Genomic DNA, 17,985 nt, shown 5'->3' on the forward strand with positions numbered 1-17,985 from the left:
GGGATTGTTACATGAGCAAACAAAGTGTGTCTGTGTGTGTGTGTGTGTGTGTGTGTGCATGTGTGGTGGTGTGTGTGTGTGCGCGCGTGCGTGCGTGCGTGTGTGTGGTATGTGTGTGTATGGTATTTGTGTGTGTTGATTTGGCCTTCAAGAAATACCAAAAGCCATCAGCAGCCAGCAGGATATACTGTAAGGATGTTACAGGGAGAGATATTACGCCTGCTTTCCATACACACACACACACAATGGCTCCAGGAATGGATGGCCCGGGCAATGGATGAGGGGAATTGGGTGGATGGTGACGGAGGGATGACGGACTACATCGATCGGACTGAGGAGCGCACACTCGCACTCGATCTCAACCGTTCACCCGGAATCGTGTTCAGTAGATTAAAAAAAATCTTAAACTTAAGAGATGAAGTGTAGATTTGTTGTTTTTCAACCCAGGCGAAATGAAAATGTCGGTGCCCATCATTTAGAACAGTTTCAAGCACAACCTCGCTAAGCGCTTTACTACCGAGAAACGTACCACCCCGCTGCAGCTTCTCACTCTGCGTCAGCGCGGTCCAACGGGCCAAGCGTTTAAGCCCTAAAAAAAACAAAGTGAAATCCTTTTGGAAAACGGGAAAACCCACAATATTGTGAGACACTCTTTATAATATAAAGAGTGTCTCACAATGTTGTGGGTTTGACATATTATGTCATATAAACAGTAATAAACGATGGGAACCACCATTTGAGGCAGGCTTGGGTTGAAAATATGCAAAGGTCAGGGGGCTTCAGTTTCATTCAGCGTTCCGAATTGGTTGTGAAATCCAACACGGCGGCATCTTCAACTCGATTCCGGATCTCTTACCGATTAAAAAAAGAAAGAAAAAAAAAAAAAAGAAAATCACAGACCACCCAGAGAAGATCAATTTAAATCATATTTTTTTATTAATTCTCTCCCCATTCATCCAGTCATGTAATGCAAGCAAGAAAAAAATATTTCTGTACAAAAATACATTCAATTTCACTGTTGTTAACAAATTCACTAAGGATACTGAAAAACATTTACATTATGGTACACGTCACATATTATCAAAGGTTAGATTGTGTAAACATTGTCCACAGTTCCTCTTTCACAATTCACAACCGCTGTGCCGCAGCACAGACGCATCACTCAGTTACACATAAAAAAAAAAGGACAACATGTCAAACAAAAACACACGCACGCAAGAAAAAAAAAAAATCAAATCAAACGATCAAATATATTGATGTTTCATAGAAATGTAAACACTGGAAATGTAGAGCATTAGAAATGGAAATGATTTAAGCAACTGCTCTAAAGGATTTTTTTTTTTTTTTAAGAAATTAAGTTTGTACATTATTTAACTTTCTGTATTCCTTGTCCTGGCTTTTATTTTTCTGTCTTTCGCGAGCTTGAGAGGACAAAATTAGAGCCGTCTCTGTTTTTTTTACGATATCTGTAAATTCATTGCTTTCCGTCTTTTATTTGAGCTTATTCTGACTTCAGCCAACATTACATGAGAATGTCCTTACTCTGACGTCAAACGTTGCCAGTATACGTCACAAGGTATGACGCTGTGAGTTATTTGATGCTCAGAAGGGAACCCTAAATGATCCTTTTTTGGCCAGAGGACACATCAACAGTTAAATGAATTCACCTAATCCTCTACAGCGCTAACCCCTGCATTCAGGCCTATTAACCAGCTTAAGCGTTGCCTAACAGTTCGTTCTTCCCTCCTACTGAAGTCTTTGGTAAATGCTGTTTGGGGTCGCATTTCCTGCTACAAAACAGTTTTATACATTATTTGCTATTTGTTTTTGTTTTCTTGTTTTTATGTATTTTCCGGTGGGTGCATTTATTTGTGTATATTCCTCCAAGTGTGGCACGACCGGATGCATCGCAGGCATTCTTTACTTCAACTCGATTGACTCACAGCATTTACGCAGCTTTACTGTCCCGCAGAATTCATGGCAGCATTTACGTTCATCACAATGTTGATGAAGACAATAAGACATTGGTGATCAAAACGGCGGCAATGGAGACAAATGGGAATGAAGATAGTGATACTGACTACCATAATGAAGATAGAAGCAGCCCAGAGGTGTCCCCTCTGGGCCTGGGAGTAAAAGTTCGCTCTGTTACGTCGCTGATAATCATGATGACGATGATGGAGATGATGAGGATGTGGCGATGACGGAGGCCGGAGGGGTCCGCCCTCAGTCGATGAACTGAGCCCCGCCGTGCGGCACCATCTCCGTCAGGCCCCACGCCACCACGTTCCCCTTCTGCTCGCAGCCCTCCCCGCTCGGCGAGGCCCCGCGGGCGATCTCCTCCTCCGACAGCACCCTGTCCCACACGTTCACCCCCGTCATCTTCCCGGCGAACGCCAGCTTGGAGTCGAAACCTTCCTCGAAGCCCGGCACCACGTTGGGCGAGCCGGGGCAGCAGCCGTTCCTCTCCTGCCCCAGCTGCAGGGAGCCCCCGGCGGGCAGGACGTGGCCCTCGGCCACGCCGGGCGACGACGACACCTTCTTGCCGTCCGCCCACAGCGACGCCAGCCCTTGCTCAGAGCTCCAGGCCCCGCACAGGTGGACCCACCGGGAAGGCCCCGCGCTCTTCAGCACGCCGCGCCCCGCCACCAGGTGGGCCTCGCCGCCCACCGTGAAGAGGGCGGAGGTGCCGCCGAACAGCAGCTGGATCTCGTACGGGTTCCGGCGGGTTCCGTAGGAGAGCAGCACCGTCCGGTTGGAGGCGACGCTGGCCGGCTTGGCCCACAGGCAGGCGGTGAAGGAGGAGAGAGAGAGCGGGACGTCCGGGATGACGGCGGCATAGATGCGGCGTGAGCGCATCGGGAAGAGGATGGCCGTCTCACAACCTGCACAGTAATCACAGGAAAGCATTCAGCGTCCTGAGAGAAAAACAATACGCAATCTCATCTGAATCCCCAACGGGAGAGAAGAAAGTGTTGGGCGGGATTGTTTTAATTTCATTCCAGCGAGTTCAATTTGGTTATCTTCACGAAAGGAGAGGTGAAGCAGTGTTGTCCTCTCTCCTCACACTCAACAATTCTGTCGAGCGGCAAGGGACTGCGTATTTTTTTATCCTTGGATGCTCCAAGCCATGTTAAACATCTGCAGTGTTATTACCAAAAAAAAACAACTGAATTTGGAAGATCCAGCTCATATTTGAAGGTTGCTCCAGCTAAGCTTCTCTTGAGCTCTAGGGTTTCTGGGAATATATTTTTGTTCCTTGCTTAAAGAGCAAAATGCCAATAAGCATCCCACTGAAATCTTGTTCATATTGGAGTAACTTCTTTTGTCCCAACTGGGGCTAATGAATTTCTATTTTATTTGTGTGCCCTCGGATTTCCTGAAAGACACTTATGAATTAGGTGTCTTTCAGGATCAATTATTATTATTATTATTATTATTATGATTATTGTTGTTGTTGTTGTTGTTGTTGTTGTTGTTGTTGTTGTTGTTATTTTACATAGTAATAATAATAGTAATAATAATAATAATACCAAAACACTGATATCTTGAGGAACAGTTTGCCGCCAACATCCATTTATCACTCCGCGAGATCAGAGGGATCAGCTCACGTCATCGGTGATTTGGCAGTAATGAAAAAGTCCGTCGTACCATCTCTGGTAATGATGATAAATGATGCAAACTGTACTCTCACAGGACTGAGAGAAGAACAGTCAGATCAGATCTTAGAATAAATCAGTCTGGATGTTAAGCATGAAGGCCAGGCTCAGTGAGAGGTTCATGATCAATGGGTTCATTTCGCTTCCCTCTCTTCCTTCTCTCTTTCTCTCCTAATTTATCTGTTTCTCTCTCTCTCTCTCTTTTTAGTGTTCTTATAACTCAGAATTTTTACATACACCATGTTGTGAGACTTGATTTTGCAGACAATACTTAAATTATGACGAACTGTTCTGTGTGGGGCTTCCCAGGGATTAAGCCTCCATGTGATAGCGGAATGTTGATTTATGATCTTTGGGGCAGAAAAACTCCATGGGAGATGCGTACTATAATTTATTTGTGTGTGTGTGTGTGTGTGTGTGTGTATGTATGTGTGTGTGTGTGTGTGTGTGTGTGTGTGCGTGTGTGTGTGTGTGTGTGTGTGTGTCTGGGTGTGTGTGTGGAGCAATGGCTAGAGCTTGTGTGTGGGAAACATCTAGTCCTACACTTCTGGCCCCGTAGCCTTGTAATGCTTTCATGTATTTCTCCACGTTACCTGCTCTCTCTCTCTCTCTCTCTCTCTCCCCCCCCCCCTCTCTCTCTCCCTCCCTCTCTCTCTCTCTATCCCTCTCAATCTCTCTCTGTCTCTCTCTATCTCTGGTGACTGTTTGGTTGGAGGGCACACTCCTCCACTGAAGAGAAGGGAGTCTAAACACTGATGTTAAATTTGTCTCAGGTTTCTACCTCAGACTGAAATAAGGTGAAACTGCTGCGTGTGTGTGCGCGCGTGCGCGAGCGTGTGTGTAAAGAAAGAGCATCAGCTTCCATCTGGTTCTGCTTTTTCAGGGTGCGTTACTGCGGTCGCCGTGCCGACTTGCTAATGATAATACCTCCCTCTGTATATAGGCCAGACTTACATTGTGTATGTGTGTGTGTGTGTGTGTGTGTGTGTGTGTGTGTGTCTGCTCGTATCAACATGCACACGTTAATTCTCGGGGTGTGTTCGGGCTGTATGATGAATCGATTTCATACTGCAAACAGGAGTTGAGGGACCACGGTTTGGTTTTTGCGGGGAGTGGTTTGCTTTTGCTTTCAAGATTATCACAGCCCTTAACATGCCAAGCCCTCGTCCATCTGGTGAACAAAGTCACACCAACTTTCCCTCGACACTCACTTCCATTCATTTCATTTCTTCTGCACTGAGCGAGTTTGAGAGACGGATAAAAGCCATTAACAGTTGTTCTTTTTCTTTTTGCTGCTATTACTATGACATGAATACTTTTCTGTGTTGTTACACTCGGCAGAAAGTTTTGTCTCTCCTGTGTTGTAAATGTACGTTTTCTGCATATAGGACATCTCAAGCTAAGATGTAAAAAAAAAAAATTGTCTCGGGATTGTTCGGCCCATTTTTCGAGTTTCTGGGAGTGTCGGAGTGTATGTTTCTGTGTGTATGCGCTTGTATTTGCATGATTGAGTAAATCACCTAAGCAGCATTGAGATTTTATTTTTTATTTTATTGGATTCATCAGAGCTGTCTCATTGTAAAGACTGGCGCCTCGATAGTAGCAGTTTTAATTCAACGTAGTTTAGTTACGCTCTGCTCACTTCCTCCCTCCGTCCTCCCTCATCGGTGTTGGAGCGTTTGGTCGACCCCAGACAGTTGTGATGCTGGCGGTCAAACGCACTGCGCCAAACCAGATTACATAGCATCATATAGTGGGGCTGCTTCATTCACGCTCACATGGATTTCAGAAGAATTTGCCACGTCATTCGGTGTGACCATGTGACCCAAATAGTACTGATTGGAAGCAAATGACCCTGAAGTTTGTGAATGAAGGTCAAGAAGCAATCGCAGCCTGGCTGTATGAGTAGCAGAATTGTAGTCATCTCCATACGTAATTGACGCAAGACTGAGCGTGGATATCATTATGCAGGGTTTTTCATGTCTGGTCTAAGAGCTCTGTACTGTTTTGTGTATTTAAATGCCAGCAGTGGAATCAGAGTTGGTGTGAGATTAGTTTTGGTTTCAGCTAATGATGTGAAGCTTGTCATGAATCTTTACATTTGTTTACATGTTTATTTTCATCTAATCATTTCCTTATGCCATGTCATTGCAGATCGGCCCACTCCCTTTCGCTTTGCTTTCACTCCCTTCCCTTTACCTGGTTTCCGCCACCTGTGACTCATTCCCTGGTTAGTCCATCAGTGTAAATACTAGTCCACTTCCCTTTGTTCCCTGCCAGATTGTCTCTTGCATTATGCTCGACTTTCCCGCACAACTTCCTGATTTTTGTACTTTCTGTCCGATTCTCTGCCTGTTTCTCTGGACCCTGATTTTCTGCCCGTTCCCTGCCGAATGAGTTTGCCTTCTCTGATTGATCTCCTGGTTTTGGCCTGTTTTTTTGGAAAAACCTTGTGGACTTGGACTTCTTACCTGATTTTTGTGTCATGCTTATGGGTTCATATCCGTATCCGAGTAGGTGACTCAGTGACACCAAAGCTATTGTATTGCGAAATTTTAAGCAACCAAGAAGGTAAATTAAACAAGCCAACTATCATACAGTATATGCTACTAATTGTCTTGTACACATCTCTAAAAACTTTAGTGAAAAAGAAGCCTTTTGCCTGGGGGGTCACCGCCAGGGAGTAACATTACTGAGTGCAGGCAATAGGGATATGTTGCTACTTGAGGAGGCAAAGACACCTGAAGACATATGGGCAATGGTATTCAGGACAAAGTCATGGTGAATGATAAAGTGTCCTGGATGTCCACAAACAATGTGGAATGAGGGTGGGCCTAATTTGTTCTGCTTCCAGCGTGACCTGAATGTGTCAACACAGAGTGGAAATATGAAAGACTGTTTGGAGAGACAATTAACCGAAAAAGAGATGGATTGAAAAGATGATCTGGAGGTTATCAGAAGGAAAAAGATGGATGTCTCACCTGCAGGCAGGTATCCCTGCCTTGATGACCTCATCACCTGCTCCAGCTCTGCCCTCATCTGCTTCAGCTCTGTTACCACGACAGCGAGGGTCCTTTCCATGGCCACCATCCCCTCCGGTGACGTCACCTCCTGATCCCTGCGACCTCCTCCAGCACCCTCTGCAATCTGAACGCCTGTCTTGGAATTCGGCGGCGTTCCAGGTCCCGTTCTTATATCAGCTCTGGGACTGCTGAGGCAGCTTGTCTCCAGCTTGGAGAGCCTGGAGGTCTGAGTCCTCGCCGCCAAGAGGAGCTGCTGCAGCAAGGCCTCCAGGTGGCCCCAACTCCCGGCAGAATTCCCAGTGGGTGCGGGGGCATTGTGGTCTTCCCGAGGGTTGAGGCGCTCCATGGATTCTCGAAGGCGCTTCTCTAGTTGCATGGACAGCCGTCTTCCTGCTGTCTCCACGGCAACCCCACAGGAACCACCATATTGAGCAACAAACCTGGCATATATAGGGTACAGGAACATTGTGATGGGAAATTCTCAGGCAAGGCGTTAAATGGCAAGCAACCAAAGACTATTACCAAAGTCATAGAAGAGATGTGAAGAACATATAAACGTGTAATTTCCACATTGTATTCAGGTTTTCTTCATTTTGTTGTTCGTCATCAAACGATGTCCAACCAACCTCACGATCTCTGCACGCACAGAGCCGATTTCCACCTTGATGATGTCATCAGCATACTGCAGTAGCATGTTCTCCCTCATCTGACTGTTCTCCAGCATCAAGAACAGCTTGTCCCATCTGGAGAGGTCCGTAGACACGCAGGGAGCTGGGCTCGGTGTCGCTGTAGAGAGGATCACAGGGAGAGGGAGAGGGATTGAGGGATAGGGTGAGAGAGAGCGAGAGAGTCCTTTGAGAGCTCTGCAAAGAGAAGAGGTTGGCTACTAATAGCTGGTCACGATACATAAAGGAGACTAGAAACGATATGGATCAATATTTTATTTCTCAAATGGTGGGTTTAGATGGGTTTTCTCTCAGAAAACAACCTTATTTCTTTCCAGTTTTACTGTTGTATTCTCCTTTGAAACAGAAAAGATAATTCGAAGGAAAGACATATTTGGGGTAAGGTAAGGTCATGAGGGAGGGGTCGAGAAGGATGGATGTGAAAAGGAAATGTCAGAGGGGAGACAGAGAGATAATGGAAAATGGAGAGAGAGACGGCGACGTGAGGCATTACTTCATCAACTTGACGGTCTCTCACTCTTCCTGTCCCAAATTCCCTCTTGAACGGAAAAAGGGCAGAACAACAGAGGCGGAAACAAGTAAAGAGAAGGGATAAATCGGTTCAGGGGTGAAAGAGTTCACCAAGGTATCTGTATCCGCCAGGCACCTTTTTCCTGTTAACTTCTTGAACCTTTGAAACTGTGTTTATACCTGCAAAGGTATTCTACAGCAGCACTATCACCGAGTTTGTTTTCCTTTCAGCCGCCTGTGCTTAAATGTTCAAACTAAATTAGGCGAAAGGAGTTGTGCTCTCCGCTCGCTGTGCGTGGAAGACGTCACAGATGGGTCTTTGATTGTTTTTTCACTTCAACCTTTCCGTGCCCGTGTAGTAAAGCGTGACATTGCACTGACTTATGCCTTTGTCTGTGTACATATTTCGTAAAGGTTAGCTGGGTTAACATTGACCGACGTGCAATTACAAGAGGCGGGATTTAACCCCAAGTGGATTTCAGGTTTTTTAATAATATGTGAGGCACTAGGATAACACCGGGTATTAAGGTGCCTCAAGAAGCAGACCCCCTGGAACCCGACCATAACACTTATAGTCCTTAGTTTAACCGGCAGAATATACTGCTGCATGATCACAGTAATATTTCTCTTTCTAAATCTATTTGAAAAATATGTGGTTCCAGAGTCGTAATTAGGTGTTCAGCCCTTCAGACTTCTCTCTTTCTCCATCTCCATCATTGTTTGGGGTTTTTACCTCCCTTATTTCACCACCCTTCTCTCCATCTGCCATTCCCTCTGTATCTAGTGTTTTGGCAGGCGGTGAGGAACTAACTAACTTACGACCATGCGGCCCCGTCCTCCCTTTCCCCTTCCTCTTGCGGTGTAATTCCTGTGTTTATGTTAGACCTTTCTCACTTGTTTGTCCAACCCCCCGCCCCCCTCCCCTCCTCTCCCTCATCGCCCTCCTCTCCCTTTTAATCATGTTTAATCACTTTGCCGGCTTTGCCCCGAGAGCAAGGTTTGTTGCTGTGTACTGTTGGTTCACCAATTACGCTGCCTGCCGGGGGGGAAAAAATACACAAACGAATGCAGAATGAAAGCTCTGGAACGCGTCGCCCCATAGCTCATGCGACCTGAGGTCTGCATGTTCACACAGAGACGAATGCAACACTTTTTTAAACGCACACGCACACACACACACACACACACACACACACACACACACACACACACACACACACACACACACACACACACACACACACACACACACAGGCATTCGCAAATGCACCGCTCTCTCCCTAGTTCACTGAGCACACAAATTCAAAAACATTCTTCACCTCTCTCCCGCACTTATCTCCCTCTCGCCCTCGACACCTCGTGCACATTATACTTGTGTATAGAAAAGTACGAGAGAAGAATCCCCTAATTGAACAGAATTGGTGTGTTTGGTGACTGGCCATACGTGCTGTAATGCATGCTGGTCCCAACAGGCACCGTTCACCGCTCAGTACCCGGTGCTATACCACTCTCTCTCTCTCTCTCTCTCTCTCTCTCTCTCTCTCTCTCTCCATTGTCCCTTCAAACCTTCGCTAACTCCCCACTCCATAATATGTATTGGAAAGAGGTGGAAAGTAACTATTAACTACTCTCACTCCATCACTTGAGCCTATTTTGACCAGCAACGGTACTTTATTGAGTCGTCGAAAAATGACTTTCATTTTATTGAGTCATTTTCCGCGACAGTAATTGTATTTGGCCACTTTCAGTGTTGATAAGTGAGAACTTTAACATCAAACAATCAAACTCTGAGAAATTACAGGAACATTTTACAAGATTTTAAAGCTATAATTGCATGCTGTGGTTAAATGGCTTGTTCGTTTATTGGGTTTCTTGTATTCCCCCAAATATCCAGGATGAAAAAAGCAGTGAAAGTGTTTTTTTTGTTTTTTTGTTTTTTTTATCGTCGCTTTTACTCTTGTAAACCACTCGTGCAATCTTACTCGAGGACGTTCCCTCCGCTCGTACTCAAGTCAGTTTTCCCTTTCTCAGGTAAGTACTTCCAGTGCATCTCCTGCCACCTCTGCTTCTCCCCGTTCATCTGTCGTTCCTTCTCTCAACTCTTTAACTTTTTTTTCCTCTCCCTATCTATTTCTCGCCACCCTCCCTCCGCCCGCCTTTGGTGACAGCTCTAAAAGCCCTGTGTAATTGGACCCGACGGATCCACTTGTAACACGCTCGCTGCTGTGTATTTCCTGGCTTGTCGTAGTTAATCTGGAGAAATACACCGCTTAACGCACGCCGATGTTGATGTGTATTTTTTATCGGGTGACCATGATGAATCCGTGGAGGCTCGCTGGGCTCGTGCAGAACTTTTAGCACATCGCGCAGAACACATTTAACGCGCGTCTTTCAAGAGAAGCGTTTAATCAAGCCGACGGCCCTCGATGGCAATATTAACAAATCACACAGCAGAAAACCAATCATTTACAGCGATTTAATTTCCCCCCATGACTAGCGATGCAATTTTTCCCTGCATTTTTCTGTCACACACACACACACACACACACACACACACACACACACACACACACACACACACACACACACACACACACACACACACACACGCACACACCTCGCTGGACACTTACCATCTTGGGTGTCTCTGTCTGTGATTTCGTTGTAGTAGGAGTCGCTGTAGTTGACCTCAATTTCTTCCTCGTAGGCCTGAGCCAGAGACAGGCAGGCCGACAGCACGCACAGCGCCCCGGGAACGTTCCATCGCAACATTTTGACCTGGCGAACGTCTGGGTGTGTGTGTGTGTGTGTGTGTGTTGGCTTCCACGTGTGTATATGTGTGTGTGTGTGTGTGTGTTTGTGTGTGTGAGAGAGAGTGTCTGAGGGAAGTAGTGACTCTGAAAGTTTTTTGCTCCAGCTGAAAAAGGTGATGGAGGTATGTGTCGTATCTGTCCCACAGGTAGTCTGTTCTCAGTCTCTTCTCTCTCTCTCTCTCTCTCTTTCGCTCTCTCTCTGTCTGTCTCTATCTCTTCCTTTCTCTTCTGCTCACTTTCGACTCCTCTCCCTGTTTCACCTTTCTATTGGACTGCAGGGCCCCCACTCTCTCTTTTTCAACCCCTCGCACTCCGGATGTCCCTCCTCCCTTCCAAACTCTCCACCTCTCTCTCTCTCTCTCTCTCTCTCTCTCTCTCTCTCTCTCTCTCTCTCTCTCTCTCTCTGTCTCTTCACCACTTTTGGTTCCTCTCCCCAATCCATTTACCTCTCTCTCTCCTCTCACACCCCCCTTTTCTCCTACCCACTCTCTATCTCTCTCCCATCTTCTATTCACTGTACTTATCCCTACCCCCCCCTCTCTCTTTCTCTCTCTCTGTCAGCCTCTCTCCCTCACTCTTTCTTGTTAAATGCTGAGCAATCCCTTGGCTGGAAGCCTGGTAGTGTAGAGGGCTCTGTCCAACCGCAGAGAGAGGGGTCTGCTCTGGCTCCAGAAACACACACACACACACACACACACACACACACACACACACACACACACACACACACACACACACACACACACACAGACAGACAGACAGACAGACAGACAGACAGACAGACAGACAGACAGACAGACAGACACACACAGACACACACACACACACACACACACACACACACACACATACTCACACAGGCCTACATGCCTATACACACGTAGATCCAACCTAGTGAGTGAGGCGGTGAGTAATGCGTCGTTGGAGGTAGCATGCGTGTCGTAATCAGATATAGCTCCTGCGACTCACACAAAGGAGCAGAGGGGGAGGAAATGGGGGCCCAAACCCCCAAACTCAGATGTTCACCCCTTGCAGAGACTGTGTGTGTGTGTGTCTGTGTGTGTGTGTGTGTGTGTGTGTGTGTGTGTGTGTGTGTGTGTGTGTGCGTGCGTGCGTGCGTGCGTGCGTGCGTGCGTGCGTGCGTGCGTGCGTGTGTGTACGTACGTGTGTGTTTGGTTTCCAGTATTTTGAAAGTGATCCAGAAGTGAGGGGGCTTCCTAAATGCCATTATTGTTCTCCTGCTTTGTTCTTCTTTTTGTGTGTGTGCGTGTGTGTGTGTGCGCGCGCGCGCGTGTGTGTGTTTGTGTGCGTGGGTGTGTGTGTGTGTGTGTGTGTGTATGTGTTTGTGTGTCTGTGTGTATCATCGTGTGTTTCCTTTTGAAGTAATGGAAGTGGGATGGAAGAAATGACTTCCTCATGGGAGTTGTGGACGTACCCCTTCTCCCACCTCCGCGCCAAAAAAAAAACAAAAAACAGTGCTGCTTGTTTCTAGAGAATGTTTATCTGTGACTGTGACGTACTTGGTACTTGGTTTGATACTGCAACACGTCGCTTTGAACAAAAGCGTCTGCTAAATGACGTAATGTAATGTTACCCTCCCTACCTGCCTGTTGTTCTCTTGTATCGTCTCTCGCTCCTGTCTCTCTCTCTCTCTCTCTCTCTCTCTCTCTCTCTCTCTCTCTGTCTCTCTGACGGTGTTTTAGTTTTCTCTGACGTACCAAATTCATACCCTCTCCTGTCCAAAATGATGAAGATCTTTCCCATACACAGACTGTGGATGGGAGGAAGTAGACTTTCATTCCCGCACAAGCTTTCACCGAATGACTTCACTCCGCTTTCACTCAGCGTATCTTGCCCTCCATAAATTTAATTCAACCATTTTGTTCCAATCTATTTTGCTGCACTTTGTTTATGACGATGTTTATGAGTTAGTATCATGGCTACTGTGTTGGCTGCTTCAACCATCTTTGATCGTGGACGACCTTGTCAGAATCTGTAATGAAGGTCTGAAAGAAATTCAAAGGGAAAGTCTTAGCTTTGCGTCCTTGCCTGTATGTGATTTATTTGACAATAATGATAAAAGACCGATTTGCATGTCGGGACTGTTAAAAACCCATACATCCTAGATGAAGATAGGGATTCGGTTTAATGGTCCTCGCAGGATCAGCAGTACAGTGTTTCACGGGGTTGATGATGATGATGATGATGATGATGAGTGTGAAATGTAAGAATAATAGAGATTTATGTGGGAAAGAGCTTTTCAAGGGAACGAGATGAATACGTGAGGATGAGGATTCATTCGTAAACGGGGTTTTGTGCGTTCGGCCATGTACCCATCTTGACCAAATTTGAATCCATTATTAACAATAATCCATTATTTACACACAGGAACTCGGCGAGTGCGCTTTCCCAATAAATGCAAGCTGTGCCGCTCATGGCTAAGAAGCCCACATGCTCAAAAATTTTTTTTTTGGAGTCTAAGACCAGGTCCTTGATGGCCACGGGTAACGTGAAGCCACACCGATCTCCATTACTGAGTAACTGACGCAGAGCCTCAGTGTTGGACTCCCTCTGGAACCGCAGAATGTGTCCCCTTTCACTTATCGCCACCTTATCGGACCGTCCCGCTGAAACGGATCCTTCTCCACAGGCAAAGGAGGGGCTTAAGGGCCTTGAGAGTCGACACCAATGCAGTCCGCCTTATCAGACGGGATGAAACACCCTTTAACATCTGTGATGCAGGCCGGCAGACGTCTAGGCAGGGGCCGCGTGAAGAGCTGATAACCCACGGGGGTGTTTTTCCCCTCTTACGCACGAGGCGGAAGGCAAAGAAAGAAAGACGTCCATGCTTTGCTCGGATGACAGTTCAGTTCTTGGCACAAAATAAGTTTGACCGCGATTTGTAATCGCGGCGAGGTCGGGGGGAGGGAGGTAACGTGAGAAACATATAAGACCTCGCAACAGAGAGCGCTGGATAAGAGAGCGGGAGCCGGAACAGAAGGAGCTGCGTCGTGGCCGTTGGGATAGATGAACACGGCCCTGGGTGTCGCCTCGCCGGGCAGTAGACGCTGCATCGTTTGTCTCCCGCCATGTCCCGTTACACCTGGTAAAACAGCCGATCGCCATCGACAACATCAGTTGTTGTTCCCAATGGTGCTGTTTTGTCTGTGGGGCTTGGAGTAAGTCCATGAGTTATCAGTAAGCACCCCGGGTGGTGCCTGAATCACTTCCTATGTACCGATGATTAAACCCCTTCTCAGTGACTCGGTAATTAAGCGCTAATGTGGTTCAAACAGACCGTGATGCACGTAACCGCAAATTTTGCGTTAACCTGAGTTATCAGTTTAATATGCTCAGCCACGTTGTGAGTTTAAGCAGGATTTCCCAACATATCTGGGAAATCTGGGAGTCTTTCTGCACTCACCGGGGTGAGTTCACAAAGAATGGATTGAAGCGGCTACTATCGCCATCAATTGCGCCCGCTAGCCGCACTCGTCTCGGCGTCCATGCCCGTGAAGTTTTGCCGCCGAGTGCAATTTGCACTTTTTTTGAGTCTGATCACAATTTTCCATGTGGCAAAGTCGATAATCCGGGCTTCCGTGCATCGAGGGGTGTCAATGGCTCCGCGGACACTGACACGGGGCAGGACACACGGGTGTTCAGTTCAATTTTTGTTTTGTTACATTTTTATAAAATGTATTTGTTTGTTTTGTTCGTTTGTTTGTTTGTTTGTTTGTTTGTTTATCTATTTATTTATTTAGTTATTATATTCTATTAACCCCTGTGGGGGAAATTAGTCCTCTGCATTTGACCCATCCTGTACCTAGGAGCAGTGGGCAGCCGCGGTGCAGCACCCGGGGACCAACTCCTGTTCTATCTGCCAGTGCCATGGTCAGATGCACGACAAGCGTATCAACCCCTAACATACATGTCTTTTATTAGGAAGAGGAGTCAAAATGAATACATCTGAAATAATGAAAACACACGAAGCACGCGGGGTACGCGAAGCAGGGTGTAAATGCGTTATGGAGAGTCTCAATTACGCATTTACGCCACTGTACACTTGCCTGTTTTACAAATTATCAGTCTCAAATGAATATTTGAAAATTGATTTCTATTTAAGGATTTAAAAAGAATGAAAATTGTGCAAGAGCAAAGGCTCTTCCCTTGGGGTGAGTGTGGGGATTTTTCTGTTCAGCGCTGATATGCAGCGAACAGAACATGGACCTAGACGACACGAAACATGTTGAACTCATAAAGTCTCAGAGCAGCTGTCACAGTGGCCCTTCCATTGCTGATCTCTGCATTTCTGTGCGATAACATAACTTCTCCTGGCAAACAGGTTCATATTCCGAATTTTGTAACCCTAGTTGTCAAACAAGGTCACCCTGCTCTTTCCCCTTGTTTCCGTTCAACGGTTTTGCTGGCGTGAAGCATCTTTTGTTCCCTTTTCTGCGATGAAGCCTACAGGGTAAAGATGGCCTTTGTGTGCCAAACATCGAAAGGTCATTTACTTGTGCTGGGTGTACAACGGTATGAAGGTTATTCCCAAATAAGCATCCATAGACACACTCACAAGCCTGTGCGTGCGTGCGTGCCCCCGCATGTGTGTGTGTGTGTGTGTGTGTGTGTCTGCTGTTTCTGTGTATGGATATGGATATGTGTGTGTGCTGCCTGAGGTGACAGACTGAGTGTGCTCTAACAGGTAAGCTCTGCAAATCGTCCTCCTCGTCTCTCAGTCCTGTAAATCAGACGGCCTCATCATAAGCAACTCTCCTTTTAAAAAAAATTTTTTTTTTTGGGGAAAGGGGACGCACCACCAGCCCTCCTCTTTTATCTTCCCTTCATCCATCACTCACAACTCCTCGAATTACGACCGTAGTTTGGCTTTGGCTTTGTTTTCTGGGTATGATTACATCGAAACGCTGCAGCAAACCAGCTTAGCAGGCTTAAAAAACGGGACTAAAAGCTTTCAAATCGCCTTTCGCCTTTAGTTAGAGCCAAACCAAGAGCGCAACAAATCGATGAAACAAATATGACTTTTTTTTTTTTTTCTTTTTCTCCATGCCAATAGCTATAATTTTACTGAAGTGGTTTGAGTGCTGGTGCGATGTTATTCCTCCTCTTTGAACCGGAGACAACTCTGGAAATGTTTTGAATATGTTTTGATGTGTGTGATTTACTTGTCGTTTGCAAAAGGCGACGATGGGGAGGGTAAAAATAGAAACAAGAATGTAAAAGATTGCGAAAACCATTTCAGGGGATTTGTAGTGGTGAAAAGGGATTATTTTTTCAATGTATTGGTCTTATTTGAAAAGATGTTGCTCCTGTCCTCCATAGTTGAACTTGACACCATCAGCTTAGAATGTTTCATTCTCATCCATCAGTTTTATTTGTGTTGAACCACATACATTAAGCAAAGTTTCACGTTTATCTTCAGAAAAAAATGAATCATTTTTTTCATCAATGTTCCACATTGATCTACTCCCACCATTTATAAATGGCCCAGCGCATAATTAATAATGAGAAAAAATATATAAAACTCTAGTCTCAGCTGGACATCTTGACCAATAGATACTTGGATACCGTGAATAAGTCAATAGAGATGATTCCGTCCACAAGCTTAGGTTAGGGTGGGTGAAACTCCATGATCTGTCTTGGAGGTATCCTTGGAAGGTGCTTTACCCCAAGGTTACCCTGGGGCTGATGGGAAAAAAATAAAAGGCGGGGCCCTGCATTTCAGATTCAAAGAATAGATAATTGCAAGATTAACTTCATCCCTCTCACATTTTTCTGCACTGCACCTTAAAATGTTATCTCGCGCTGGAGCACACGGCCGTGTGCACCTGCAATTACACACTGTTTTCTAATGCTGTCATGGCATAAAATATTTCTCCGATTTTCGTCTGTGTGTGTGTGTGTTGTGAAAGGGAACGCTGGGTTTGTTTCAGATGAGGTAATACAAAGCCAGGGGACACAGTTCAAAGTGTAGGGACAACAAGACATGGCCTGTCACACTGCGCTGAGCTCATTCCCTTAATCGATTCTTTTCAGTAAACTCAATTTGGAAGAAAAAGCGTTCCACAAAGACAATCGTCAAATATCCGCCATCCGACATACCTTGATCAATTGACCACATCTCCCACATTTAACCCGAAATCAATCAATCAGTCAACCGATCTATAGTTCCTTCGCCCGACCGTTTATGTCCATTTATGCCTTCCTCGAACTCGTCCGACATCTGTCGTTGATTCCGTCCGTCTAATGCATAGTGAAGCACTTACACAAAACATATGAACGGAGCAGAATGCTCCAAAAAGTTAAACAAAAGAAAATCGAAAGACAACAAGGGGGTGTCAACACGAAACTATGAATAAAAAAACAACAACAAAAAAACATCTTGGTTTTCATAAAGTATACAAGTCATAATCAGTCCCACCATTTGGCCCCCTGCCGGGCACGTGGCATCCACATTCACACAGAGCACATAGCCCCAACCTTTTACTGCGGTGACTCACGGCGCGCACACATTTTTTTTTTGCCCATTGTGTCGGATTTCATTTCGTTTCGGGACAGAAAAGCCATTGTTGCAAAAGCATCAAAGGTCACCGAATATGTCGCAAGGATTTTGAAAAAACGTCCTTTGTTCTGTAGTGGGAATCATTTTAAGATGTTCCGTACGTGAGTCAGGGCGCTGTTGGGTAGTTGTGGTGGGTTTTTTCTGGCCCGCGGTTCTGGTTTTGCAAATGCCTTCCTCCCTGTCATGCATCAGTACCAGCATTTCTTTTCTTTCTTTTTTTTTTTTGTCGCCTCAGCCCCGCCTGACGCATACTGACATCAAACGGAGAGGGGAGTCTGATTTCCCAATCCTGCGCTTCATTTTTGAGAATTACTCCGCCGTTGCATCCGCACCACCGATCATTTCAACAAATTGCTTTATTGTTCATGAAAAAAAGAAAAAGTCACTCAGCACATGTTCGAGAGATTTACTGCGCTGCTTTTGACTGGAGGGTTTCACTGAGCAGGCAGATGCACCGAGTGCCTCCCTGGATATTTTGACAGAAGCGCAATTAATCACTGAGGTGTCTGTATTTTTACAGCTGCTCTGGGGATTTCAAACGAGCAACATTCCTGCTTACAGTCCTGCTTCCTTCACTTCTAGACAACCAAGACCATATCCCCATGACAGTAATGACTTACACGTTGACCACTTGCGTGGGATTAAGCTGAGTTTGTCGCTGCTGAAGGAGACGGTGAAAGTGTCACATTCACGACAATGCTTCTTAAGATGAAA

The 17,985-nt window shown here is 45.9% G+C and overlaps 2 protein-coding genes across 2 annotated transcripts in view; one reads left to right on the plus strand and one right to left on the minus strand.

Annotated features, from left to right (window-relative positions):
* veph1 (ventricular zone expressed PH domain-containing 1) overlaps positions 1 to 17,985 on the plus strand; it is a gene marked incomplete at its 5' end in the record, with an annotated part of 76,589 nt that overhangs the window by 7,786 nt on the left and 50,818 nt on the right. The window lies entirely within an intron of this gene.
* On the minus strand, positions 918 to 10,942 carry ptx3a (pentraxin 3, long a). The gene is made up of 4 exons (XM_080006900.1): positions 10,512 to 10,942; positions 7,309 to 7,468; positions 6,641 to 7,122; positions 918 to 2,885 (listed from the first exon to the last, which is right to left on the minus strand). Exons 1-4 carry the CDS (start codon positions 10,648 to 10,650, stop codon positions 2,227 to 2,229), a joined length of 1,440 nt encoding a protein of 479 aa, XP_079863026.1. The 5' UTR covers positions 10,651 to 10,942; the 3' UTR covers positions 918 to 2,226.

The sequence above is a fragment of the Zeus faber genome, assembly GCF_960531495.2.
Source record: "Zeus faber genome assembly, chromosome: 9".
NCBI lineage: Eukaryota > Metazoa > Chordata > Actinopteri > Zeiformes > Zeidae > Zeus > Zeus faber.